We start from the raw sequence: 12612 nt of genomic DNA, 5'->3' as shown, positions 1-12612 counted from the left end.
TTAGAGCCTCACAGAGTATCTGTATGGGCAGCCTCACTCACGCTCATCTTACAGATGAAGTGAAGGCATCTGGCTTCTGAGACTGAAAAGTTTGATCATAAAGAAGGGCAAGTCAGCCAGTGGTAAGGGTCCTTTGTATCTGTCAGCTTTCCAGCCAAAAACAGATCAGGAGAATTAATAAGGAGATACAATAGTGAAGAGCACATTGGCAAAAGTTCAAAAGGTGCACAGAACAATTAGCAGAGGTTCGAGGACACCTCCATTGTGAGCTGGACCAGCAGTTAGGTTCAGATCTATGACAAAACAGAGAAAATAAGGCTGATAATGCCAGACACACTTTGAGCTGGAATATCATGGAGTAGGAGTAGAGGGAAGGAAGCATTTAGGCAGAAATTGCCCTTTAGTGGAACTGATAACTAAAATGCCTTCAGGTTAAGAAGTAATTCAAAATATTATAAAAATCAAGACCTAAAGCCTAAATACAGTGCCAAGATTCTTGTCTGCAGGTCTGATAAAATTCTTCCTGTTGACAATGAGAGCTTCTTCTACCATAAAAGAAAAAAAAAAAAAAAAAAGAGAATGAGAAAAAGTCACTTATCTCCAACTTTGGTGATATAATACATATATTGGACTCCCAGTGGTGCACTCCTCCATTGACATCCCTGACAAACCAGAAGGTCAGGGATGTCTTGACCTACAGCTTCTACAGCTTAAGGCAAAGATGGGGCCAAACTCAAGCTCATCTCATCTTCTACAATACTGTCAGCAAGACAGACGAAGAAGTCACAAAGCAGCTTTCAAGCAGTTCAACCAGTTCTTTTTTGCCTTAGATTTCAACAAGTTGACCCTGATCCTGAAAATGACAGTGTCTCTAATTTAATCTGCTGCTTGTGATCAATGCATCTGAAATGATTACCGTTATCAATATTCTCTGCATCATGAGAGATAAACCAGTGAAAAGTGAATAAGACTGCAAACTTGTCATCTTTAGGATTAGTGAATTAACAGAATGTTGAGCATCTCGTACTGCTGTGCTTGTGGACATAGTACATCTGATGTTGTCAGTTGTATACACAGGTTAGCAAGGAAGAAGAGAGCTGAACAGACCTACCCCTAAAACACACTAATATATGCTCTGCAGGGCTCTCCAGCTGTTTGACTGAAAACCCCACCTGAACAAGGATGTTTTCATATATCACACAGATACAAATTCAGAGGATCACTCCACTAGTGCAGCCTGAAAATAAGCTTCTGAGAAATACTACTCTGTGTTGAATAGCACAGTCTGGGAAGGCAGAAAAACTGAGCTCCCTGATCTTGCAGTGAGACATAACTGTGCAATTCTGTATCAGTTTAACCTGATCTAGAACCAGGATAGCACATTCCTGACCTTTCCTTTACCTTCATCCTTGCATATGATCAATTCGGGCAGTTAATCTGTCTGAAAAATAGTCTTACTAGGAAAAAATCTGATCTCGTACCTCCTTGAATCAACCCATGACGTAGCTACTTGAGCATTCATACTGCAGAGAAAGAGGAAAACAGGAATGCCAGCCCATGGCAACATCCTTGCAACCTGGAGTTACATCAGCTTAAGTGCTATGGAGCTACATTCTGGGACATACTCTAAAAACTATCAAGTGTACTTTTCTTAGGAACTGTAGAACAAGCCTGTAGACAATAAAGGGAATATTAGCTCTAATATACGGGAGTTCAGCTTTGTCTCAAGGTATTTCATACATCATGTTAATATTTTGTATGCCTATTAGCATTTAAGAAATAGACACAGAATGTAAGAAAAGGTGCAGCAGAGACACTGGAGGTGTGCTGGACATGTTGCTAAAAGAAAACTGCCATTAGGGAAATGAGCCAGGCAGGAAAACTAGAGAACACACATAAGGCAGGTTGTGACTAAAACTAAACTCCATTGGGATGCAAAATCCCCAAATAGAAGGACTTGCAACAGCAGCACAATAGTTTTACAACAACAGGAAAATAGTTTGAATACTCTGAGTTTCAAGACAATCTCCTGTCTGCCAAGCTAGAAAAATCCCAGTTATCATTCTGCATCTGTACTGGCAGTTCACATACTCAAGTTTGGTTTCAGCTCACAACCTGAGACACGTAAATTTGGATGTTTAGTTCCCTAGAATGTTAATTGTCTGGAGAATGTTTAGTAACTGCTTTGTGAAGCTGAACTGTTCTGTTGATCCTATTGACTAGGGGCTGCATGCCACTACTCAAGCATAGAGCAATTTCATAATAAACACTCAGTTTTCCAGAAGGCAGAGACCTAGGACAGATCCTGTGTTATATGTGCCAGCCCTGTGCAGATGTCTGAAGCAACTTAGGACATTTAATATAGCACAGGTCATTCACTTATACTTACACAATTAAATCTTTCCTGAGACCCATACAGATTAGGCTCCGGTGTAGATGTGTAAATTGGTTTCAGACACCTAATTTAACTGAACCCTGTCTTGGGCTCTTTCCAGAATGGATTGTGATTCCCCTCTTATTTTGAACTAGTTTCCTCAAGGACATAAGTGACTTGTATATTTGGTTTACATGGCAAGGTTTTGGTAGCAGGGAGGCTACTGGAGTGGCTTCCATGAGAAGCTGCTAGAAGCTTCCCCCATGTCTGATGTAGCCAGTTCCAGAAGGCTCCAAGATGGACCTGCCACTGGCCAAGGCCAAGCCCATTAGTGACAGTAACTGGTGAGTGATCTTGGTTTGCACAGCTTAGAGAAGGCTGAGGGGTGACCCCACTGCAGTTTACATCTTCATCAGGGAGGCAGTGGAGCAGGAGGTGCTCATCTCCTCACCCTGGTGACCAGCAATAGGACCCATAGAAATGGTAGGAAGCTGTGTCAGGGGAAGTTCAAATTGGACATTAGGAAAAGGTTCTTCAGTGAGAGGCTGGTCAGACACTGGAACAGGCTCCCCAGGGAAGTGGTCATGGCCTCAAGCCTATCAGAGCTCAAGGAGCATCTGGATGACACTCTTAGTCATATGGTTTAGTTTTAGGCAGTCCTGAAAGGAGCAGGGAGTTGGACTTGATCCTTTAGGGTCTCTTCCAACATGAGATATTTTATTATCTCCCTGTCCTTATCTCAACCTATGAGCCTTTCGTCATATTTTCTCTCCCCTGTCCAGCTGATGAGTACGGGGAGTAACAGAGCAGCTTGATGAGAACCTGGTGTCCAGCCAAGGTCAACCCACCACAACTTGCCAGGTAAATAGAGGCATAGGAGAGTTCACTTCCTACCAAAATAGACTCCCTTTAGATAGATCACTGAAGAAATTGCAGGGGTGATATAAGTGATAGCAGAATACTGCACTGACTGAAAAAGCCTTGTTGGATGATACAAAAAGCTTCCCTGACTGCTGCAATATCTTAATACAGCACTAAGATTAGCAAGATATTTTCCAAATGGGAAAAGAGGACAGAAAATACCTATGACTTAGAATCACATAACATCTCAAGTTGGAAGGGACCCATAAGGATCACCAGCACATCACCCACTGCTGCCCCACATGAGGATGGTATAGACTGCAAAAAGGCTTCCCCTCAGCCTTCTCCTCTTCAAAATGAACAAACCAAGTGACCTCAGCTACTCTTCCTAAGTCTTGCCTTGAGGCCGTTCACTATTTTGGACATCCTCCTCTGGACTCACTCTAATAGTCTGATGTCCTTCTTATATTGGGGCATCCAAACTGTAAGGGTAATTAAACATTGGGCAACTTTCTCCAGAGAGGTTGTGGAGTCTCCATCCTTACAGATAATCAAAACCCAACTGGATATGGCCTTGAGCAACCTGGTCTAGCTCACTCTGCTCTGAGCAAGGCTGTTGCACTAAATGATCTCCAGAGGTCCTTTCCAATCTCAAACTCTGTAATTCTAATATTAACACTCAGCAACATTACTTACTTAGGAATAATCAGAAAAATAAAATAGGAGGAACAACTTATTTACTCTCCCTCCCATGTTAAATTTCTTTTGGAAAAGAAAACAAAACACCAAAAACCCACAACACACCCAAACCCAGAGCACTCCAAAATAGGTACAGATTGAAATTAACAAAAAGTCTGAGAAAGGTCAAAGCATCCTTGATTACATGTGAGAGGCTTGGAGATGAAGAGCCTAAAGCTCTCTCAGGTCCTAGAAGCCCTGAAAAGGGAGATATCCTATCAGGCTGTACCCACTGTCATACCCTAATAAGCAGGTCAGATCCAGACTGAATCTGGCAACAGTGTCAGCTGCACTGGCAGCCATTGTATTTTTTTTGTAAAGTCTAGGCTAATGAACAGACCTCGATAATAAAAAGGTTTTATCTGAAATTAAGAAAGCTCCCCAAGCCCACTCAAAGATTTCAGGACTCAGAATCAGTGCCTGGCAGGCAATACCAATAATTCAAGAACAGATGAGAAGAATGGACATAATCAGTAAGAGTCTATATTTGTGAACAGTGGTTTAGATCTTTCACCTTTATCAGAAAGATATGGTTGGACTAACAGAATGCAAGTTCAATTCCCAGCTGGGAGCTGCTACTTTCAGTCAATCCTTCTAGCTATAAAGCTAAGGATACAGGATTAAGGATTTAAACCACTAACGATCATATGTCAGAGCAAAAAGTGCAGTAAGGCTCTTTCTATATCTGCCTAAAAAGACACAGGCGTATGAAAAAGGAAATGTGACAAAATGTCAAGAGACCAGAAATCATGAGGAAGAGGAAAGAGCAAAAGCTTGGACAGAAAAGTAAACGTGCAAAGTGTGACCAAGCTTGCATATTCTTGTGAAGCAAAGAGGAGGTGTTTCAATATGCCAGGAGAAAGATTCAGTATCAAGTCTGATTGTTACAGCTTTTTGTTCCTCAAAATTTAAGAGTTTCGTGCTGAAGGCTGTGTTTCACCCAAAGATTCAAGGTACACATTTTCTTTAGAAAAACTTACATGTGTTATATTAAAAATCTCACAAGACATGGAAGAAAAAAAATAACTACAAGTAGTTACTTCTGAAATCTAGAAAACAGTATCATTTTACATATATAATTCCCAACCATTTACTCTGCCTACACGAATATGAAATATTAAAGTGATGTCATGGATTATAATAAAACAGAAGAAAATAATTAATACAGAATCAAATACACACTTTTTCAAGAGGGCAAAAAATGACCTGAACCGAAATATAACAAGGACATAAACCAAATGCAAAATCAGTCAATAAAGTGTTACCTGTCTTCCCTCTTTCCACCCACGTTTTCTCTCCTTCCTTTCCCACCTCTCACATTGCCTTAGTATATCCCAATTCTAGTCAAAACTACAACATCTTAAAATACAATGTGTAAGTAACAAAAATAAAAAAAATTTAGTGTCTGGTATGCAAAACCTGGTCTATCAGACATTTCACCTAATTTACTCCCTAACACTATTTTTAAAACCTCCTATGCCCAGTGCCCCAATCATGCAGCAACCTCAGAGCTCATTTAAAGATGGAGGTTCATGTATTCCGTCAAAGTGAACATATGTATTTTACACCAGCAGGGAGGATTTAGAACTTTAAAGCCCATGTCAGGTTGTCTTGTCACCTAACCAGAAAAAATGCTTGGATACTACTATCTTGGTGCACAGGCACAAACTAAAAAGTGTAATACAGCAATTTTTCACTGAGACAAATACAAGGAGTCAAGTAGAATAATTCTCATTTTGTTAGTTTTAAAACAGACCATGGCAATGCAATCTCCTAAATGGAAACATTTAGAAGGGAAATTATTTTGCTACAGTTATCTGCCTCCGATAAAATAAAAGCTGCAATAAAATAAAAGCATTCCCTGGTATAATTCTCTTAAGTATTGAGGGATATGCACTGGAAGCAAAGCACTTGGTTCTTATTACCTCAAAGTGCAAGAACTTGAGTGATGATTTAGACATACACTTTTATATTTAAGTCAGAAATAGGAATAAAGTGTTTTCCAAATGAAACAAACATAAACGGTTTATAGCGTGGAGTTAGAGTTGATTTGTCTTGTACTGCTACCTACTGTACTGCAAAAAAGGCCTCAGGCAAAACCATTAAAAATAACCAAAGCCCACTCGTATAAAATCACAGTAAGAGAATTTGCTTACCTCTTCTTTTTTAATGTGTTTTACACTCATAAAACACTGAAGCAACAAGTCCTTGACTTCATTACTCTCCTCTGAATCATAATCAAAACAAAGTAATATCTGATGTAGATTCCATAGGCGAACTATATCTGCACCCTGACAGGAAAAAAAAAGCCCACAATATAGTGAAGTAGCTATAGCTTCAATGTGAAGGAGCATTTAAAAGATTTTTTAATAATTAATTTGAAATGCATTGTTACAGAGAGATGATTTTCAGATTGTAAAATTATAAATGTTAATTGACTTAAAACTCATCATTGGAAATTACAAAAACGTGTAACTGCAGAAGCACTGACTTGCAATTGAAGACACACTCAAGCACAGAAAGCAAGTTGCTATTTCACTCAAAATACATGAAAAGTGTCTTATTTCACTTTTGACATTTTACACAATGAAAGCAGTTAACAGGGAAAAATAAAAGAAATAAGCAAAGGAGATATTTATTGATTTAATGTAAAAGTTGTATGCCACAGTACTCTAAGTAACTCACACATTTAATAATTTTATTGCCTTAATAGAGAAATAAGATAAATTATTTGTAGAGACATAGACTAACAGAAAATGAAGCTTCCCACATAAGAATTCTCTGACTAGTTAAACATAGTACTGAAAACCTGAATTATCTAAAAATGTTAATTGCTATTTAAATCTTAATCACTGGACTTTACAAATGAATGAGGAAATTTAAAAAATGTAGAAAAAAAAAAAAAGTTGAAAAAAGAAAGTAAAAGAACCCGATTCACTTGTGAAATTGATGCCCAAAACCCAAAGTTTTTTCTAGAGAAGGCAGCATTTTAATATGTTGCTTATGCAAATTACACCGAAGAGACACTTTCTAACATGTATCCCAGGTTGTATTAACTGCTAAGCACTAGGACATGGAAAAGAAGTAAACTTAAAATAAAAGAGAATTTGAAGGGATAATCTTTCATGGAATATTCACTAGTAATCTAGAAGTCAATACAGCTTCAGCATACCGTAGCAGATTTTTTCAGGCTTTTTCTTAGCAGAATGATAAATAGAGTCTTCCCTAGCTGCTCCTTCCCTTCCAGTCCTTTCTCCCACCACACTTCACATACACCTTGGATAGCACCGTGTAGGATTTTTTCAGATTCAGGTAATGCAGGAAGAATACCTAACAAAAGTAATAGATAATTATTTACTGCAACAAACCAAGTTATTACTGCAACAAACCAAGTTATTACTGCAAAACAATTAACTTTAGTGTACACTAACTATACCTCACAATATCAACTAGCTCTCACCACATTTACACATCTCAATAGCTTGTTCTCACCGTGGGTATTTAGGTAGCTTTGTTAACTCTAAGGTTTTGGCCAAGATTTTAGATGAGTAACAATGATCCAAAGTTAACAATGAGTTAAGTTTTGCCTTAAAAACACTATAAGCCACAGAATAAGGAAAATTATCTATCATTGGGCAAACAGTTGGGAGGAAGAAAACTATTCAAGTTCCAACTTTTAGACCATTTAACTGATTTTTAAGTAAACACTCCCTTAATTTCATCTCATAAATAAGAACTCAGATCAGTACCAACTTTTCCTAGTGTACTCATCTGCTAAAAAAACCAACAGTATAATGCCATATTCTATAACAGATAAATACATACCATTTAATACAAAAACACATTCTAGAAGAGGTTTGTAGTTTACAGTTTCACCCACTACAGGTATGGAAGCAGTCACTACATTTGTCACTCCTTGGATCACCGCTACAGTTTGTTTCTGAAAGAAAGCAATGTCAAGGAACAATTCTGCAGTTTATTTTATACTCAGAAGATAATTATGACAAGAAACAAACCTTAGCAACAGAGAGCAAAGCTGAATTGTTATTTGGCTCCCATTTTGAACAAAGAGTATACTGGCACCCAAAACTTGTCAAATAAGAAAAGGCAACAGCATAGATTTTAAAGTACATCTCTTTCAAAAAGTTTGAAAAGGCCTTTCAGCTCCCGCTAGTAGATTATTCGGCAACTGCATATGCATATCCATTCCACCATTAAAAACTTCACCTGCAACAAAACCATTCAAACACATATCCATTTCAGAACTAAAAAGACCTGAACTACCACGGTCTCACGCAACTCAAAAATGCATAGATCTGGTGACTTTAGATCCTGGTACATGATTCTATAGGCCTCTGTAGTTATGACGGATTCTCTACAAGCCTCTAGGTCTCCCTAATGATTTCCCCACTGCACTTCTTTTTTCTTCCAAAATTAAATAAGCTTTTTCTCTGATATTCTCAAGACTACATGGACTACAGAAGGCAGTATATGAGGGTCTGAGTCAGAAATCTTGTATAAGCTAAATTTGTGGGAGGGGCATTGAAATCTAGATTTCATTATCTTCTTTCAATAAAATAACATAATAAAACAGGTAGTAAATATTTATAGTATATGCCAGATACTTAAGGAACATAGGAAAGATCAACATTTGTTTACTGAAGTAAGACATACAAAAAGCCCACTCAACTCTAGTGAAAAAACTAAGTCACATCTCTCATAGTTACAACTATCAGCAGATCTAATATTTTATAGTATAGACCAATCATCATTTCAGTTTAACCCAAGCATGATAGTGAAGAATAGGGCATGGAGATGATGTTTGGACCTGACCTTGTTTGATCACCCTTTCATGTTTTCAGATACTATGAAAATATTTTATTTCTTAGAAAATATGAAATATGCATTCTATTTTTATTTTACACAATTTTTACCATTTCTGGAACCATCTCAACTTCCATATCATCTTCACATTCACGTTCTTCTGTCTTCTGCCATGTTTCCACAGGGTTCTCCATCAAAGTCTCTGTCAATAGCTGACTCAGTCTCTCCCATAGTACTTCTTTTTGCTTTCTTGGCAGCTCTTCTAGTAGTTCTTTCAAGTCAAAAGGATCAAATGCATTTTTCTGTGAATATTTAGAAGATATCACACAACTCCACATCAGTGAAGTGACTTATATTTCAACATCGTATTTCCTAAAGTTAATTTATTTTTAACATTAAGGATTTCTTTCCATTCCTCTGCACTTACAGAACCTTCTAAAAGCTGTATTTCTCTAAAAACCAGTATGAGAAATTCCTTCTGTTTAACTCTTTATCATGAAACAAAAGTGCTTCTTTTCTTTTAAGACTGAAGTCTTTAGCCCTTGACAGCAACACTACTGAACATAAATCATGCCCCCATCACATCAACTTCTGCCTCTCATGTGTTATAAATACTTCATTCCCAATGGAGACCATTCCACACCCTTAGCTAAGAAGCTCACAACTGCACAGAATTAGAGTCCCTGATCATATCGTTGCTATCTTAAATAGAGATTAATGATGGCTATTGAAATAAAATCCTTACGCAAGGTCTAGAAATTTAACAGCAGAGCCACAGGACAGCACTACAGGTTTTGGAGTACAACCTGCATAGACCAGTCCCCCTACCAAACCGAACTCATGAGCACATTATCCCTATATTGCCCTCCTGAATAAGAAGCCACTATTAGTCTCTACAAAAGACTTCACTAAGAGACTGATCTGAACTATTTGCTCAGAAGAACTTTGCTAGAAGTTACCTCACAGACGCAAAAGCTTGTTAGCATCAAAGAAGGTAGACAATTTGCTAGGAAACAGAATATACAGAGAAAAGATGAGAAGAAAAAGCAGATGCAGCTAAAAGTAAAGAGATGTAATTTTGAGATGTAATTTGCAATACTGCCACACTTAAAACACTTTAGAGAAAAGAAAATGTCCATGATCTTTAAATAAAAACATCTTTAGTTTGTATATACACTAAAAAGCAGGAATGACAAAGAAAATTTTAAAAAAATGTTGAAGGAAAAAACAGAAAATAATGAAAGTATTAGAACTTTGCCAGAAGGGTATGAGAAGAAAGATTCTTTACATAGTTTTAGTAGAATTTCTATCCTATTCTACAGCTGGAAACAAACACAATAAACCAAACGGCACACAGGGAGATCTGCAGCCCTCCAATTCAAACAAACCCAAAAGACAGGATAGCACTGTTTTGAACAAAAAGAACGAACTTATAATGAGACTAGAGCTTTCTGATCTTTCTTTGGGATTATATGAGATAGAATTATTCCAAAACCTATGAGGGAAAAGGATGTCATTGAATGATAGCCATAGCCACAATTTCTATTTTCCTGTCCAGGAAATAACGTATTTCCTTGAACCGGAACACAATTTAGTGGGAAAAAAATTATCAGCACCTGATAGACTTTAATGAACAGCATCACGATACAGTACTATTTTAAAAATATTACAAAGAATAAAAGTAAAAAACCCAAGACAAACCTTGAAGGAAAATCAGCAAACCCTTGGAATTTTAGAAGATGTGAATGAAACAAAACATTGAGAGGAGGGAAAAGGAAAATTCAAGGGGAGTGTAGAAATGAAAGATGTTGAAATAAGTAGTGATGCCAAGAATGGAACCTTAAAAATAAGTTAAAAAGGCACATTCTGAGGCTAGAACGCAAAATACGTAGACAAAACAGGGCATAAATACAGTATGAAAACTAAGAAAAGCAGTGAGGCTCTAACCACGCTTTCTTCTTCTTTCTATATTTACACATCCACTTCTAAATGACAGAATACCCTACCACACCCTCCTCCAGAAAAGCAGTCAAGAATTATTCAATGGAGACCCTAAAATGAGAATTCCTCATCCTAAGACAAGACATGGCTAAACACTATCACCGAAGGTTTCAAAAGGAAATGAATAAAATAACTTCAGTCTCTTAGACAAGAAAAAAGCAATTTGGATATTCATGTTCCCTTGTGCTCTGAAGGCACGAAGACAGTTTTAATCAATATACTCATTGTAGCTTATGATATAAAGTTTCCAGTGGTTTTGGCAACAGCTGAAAACTGTTGCAAGACAACTCTTGTGAACTGGTGATGAAAAATAAAAGGCTGAAAAAACAATTTTTAATCCAAATAGACGAGCATATGTTAAGATAGATTACTAGATGAAGATGGCAGAAACAACACGACCGAATTAACTGAAAAGCAAACACTGCAAGTACCGTACATCATCCTGAACAGAATAGTCTGGGAAAAAAACGGGAAGGAGACTTCAAACAAAGGCAATCTGCTAATCAAGTTGTCATCTACATCACATACAGAAGTGCAAATGCAAAAACTATAATAGCAGCTTTCTTGGAAAAAGAGATTTGATGATGTTTGGGAGACAAATATACCTAAGCTTATTAAATAGAATATGATCCCTATTATAGAAATGGTAGGTTTAATATATCTGCTACATTAGTAAATCAGTTTGTACCTCTGTGGACACCGATGTCTACTGATCCACTGACTTTAACCTGACATGGGTAATATCAGGAAAATACTGATTAGAAAATTTAAGAAACTAACCTGACAATAACATTTATTAAGGCTATTAAAGATGTTTAGGAGAAATCATGCGTACCTTAAAACCAGAAAGATTGAAGCTTAGTGGAAAACACTACAGAGCAAATTATTATTTCTGATTACTATGCAATATCATATACACAACATGAGAATGAACTTTTAATTAGAAGATTTCAGTGGATTTGTTTTGTTGTTCCTGCTGCTTCTCTCCACACTACATTTAAAGACAGCAGTCTATCACATCTCTAAAACATCCAGTGAAAACAAAGAAATATCAAGTACAATTACACATGGACTAAGGAACAACTGGACAGCCTAAACAACCAAATGAATAAACAAATACTTGTGAAACGTGCCTCTGCTATGTTTGTCTTTTAGCTCATATTCATTACACAGTAACAAACTCTTTCATAGCTTGAAATTCTAAAAACCAGTACTTCAGCAACATCAAACAAGTACTTTTTTTTAGTATTACCACAGTATTAATCATTTATTTTTTAAAATGTAAACTCCATATGCAACAACCAAATGTTAAAAAATGAGTTGGCTTATAAATCACAACACTTCAGACTCTACAACTTTTTCAGCTATGTTTCATTAAGTGTCATTTGAACTTATCTTCTAAAGCAATTATTCTTAGCACATCTCCAGGTAGCAAAGAAATAGTTTCTGTCCCTATGTCACAGCATTTCTTTGCTAAGATCTTACTTGTAATGGATATGTATCATGGCTTTACTTACAGGACTCTGAGTATAACGCAAAAAGTCTTCAATTGACTCTTTGGACACAACTTGTAAAAATGCTTCACGTTTCATTGTGGTCTTGTTTTTCCTTGTTTTATAAAAAAAATAAGTTAGAGAAAGTACTGTATCTCAAAATAAGATAATATTTGGTCTCAGTGAAGAATGTATGAACTTACATTCTTAATCTACATAGTTATAAACAAAAGATGTTTCCCCTTCCAAAACACTTTACAGTTATCTGAATCAGCATTTAGATTCATAACAGCACTAAGCTCCAGTGTTTGCATGTATTAT

General features: G+C 36.8%; 1 protein-coding gene across 1 annotated transcript in view; it reads right to left on the bottom strand.

Annotated features, from left to right (window-relative positions):
* NCAPG2 (non-SMC condensin II complex subunit G2) overlaps positions 1 to 12390 on the bottom strand; it is a gene marked incomplete at its 5' end in the record, with an annotated part of 44385 nt that extends 31995 nt beyond the window's left edge. Inside the window, 5 exons of the mRNA XM_080339584.1 lie at positions 6130 to 6264; positions 7146 to 7303; positions 7799 to 7913; positions 8908 to 9099; positions 12316 to 12390. Of these exons, the coding sequence (XP_080195710.1) occupies positions 6130 to 6264; positions 7146 to 7303; positions 7799 to 7913; positions 8908 to 9099; positions 12316 to 12390 (675 nt within the window). The remainder of the gene's footprint in view (positions 1 to 6129; positions 6265 to 7145; positions 7304 to 7798; positions 7914 to 8907; positions 9100 to 12315) is intronic.
* Between the last annotated feature and the right edge of the window lie 222 nt (positions 12391 to 12612).

The sequence above is a fragment of the Nesoenas mayeri genome (genome assembly GCF_963082525.1).
Source record: "Nesoenas mayeri genome assembly, chromosome: 2".
Lineage (NCBI taxonomy): Eukaryota > Metazoa > Chordata > Aves > Columbiformes > Columbidae > Nesoenas > Nesoenas mayeri.
Note: the sequence above shows the minus strand (reverse complement) of the source record. Positions and strands in the feature narration are given on the sequence as shown.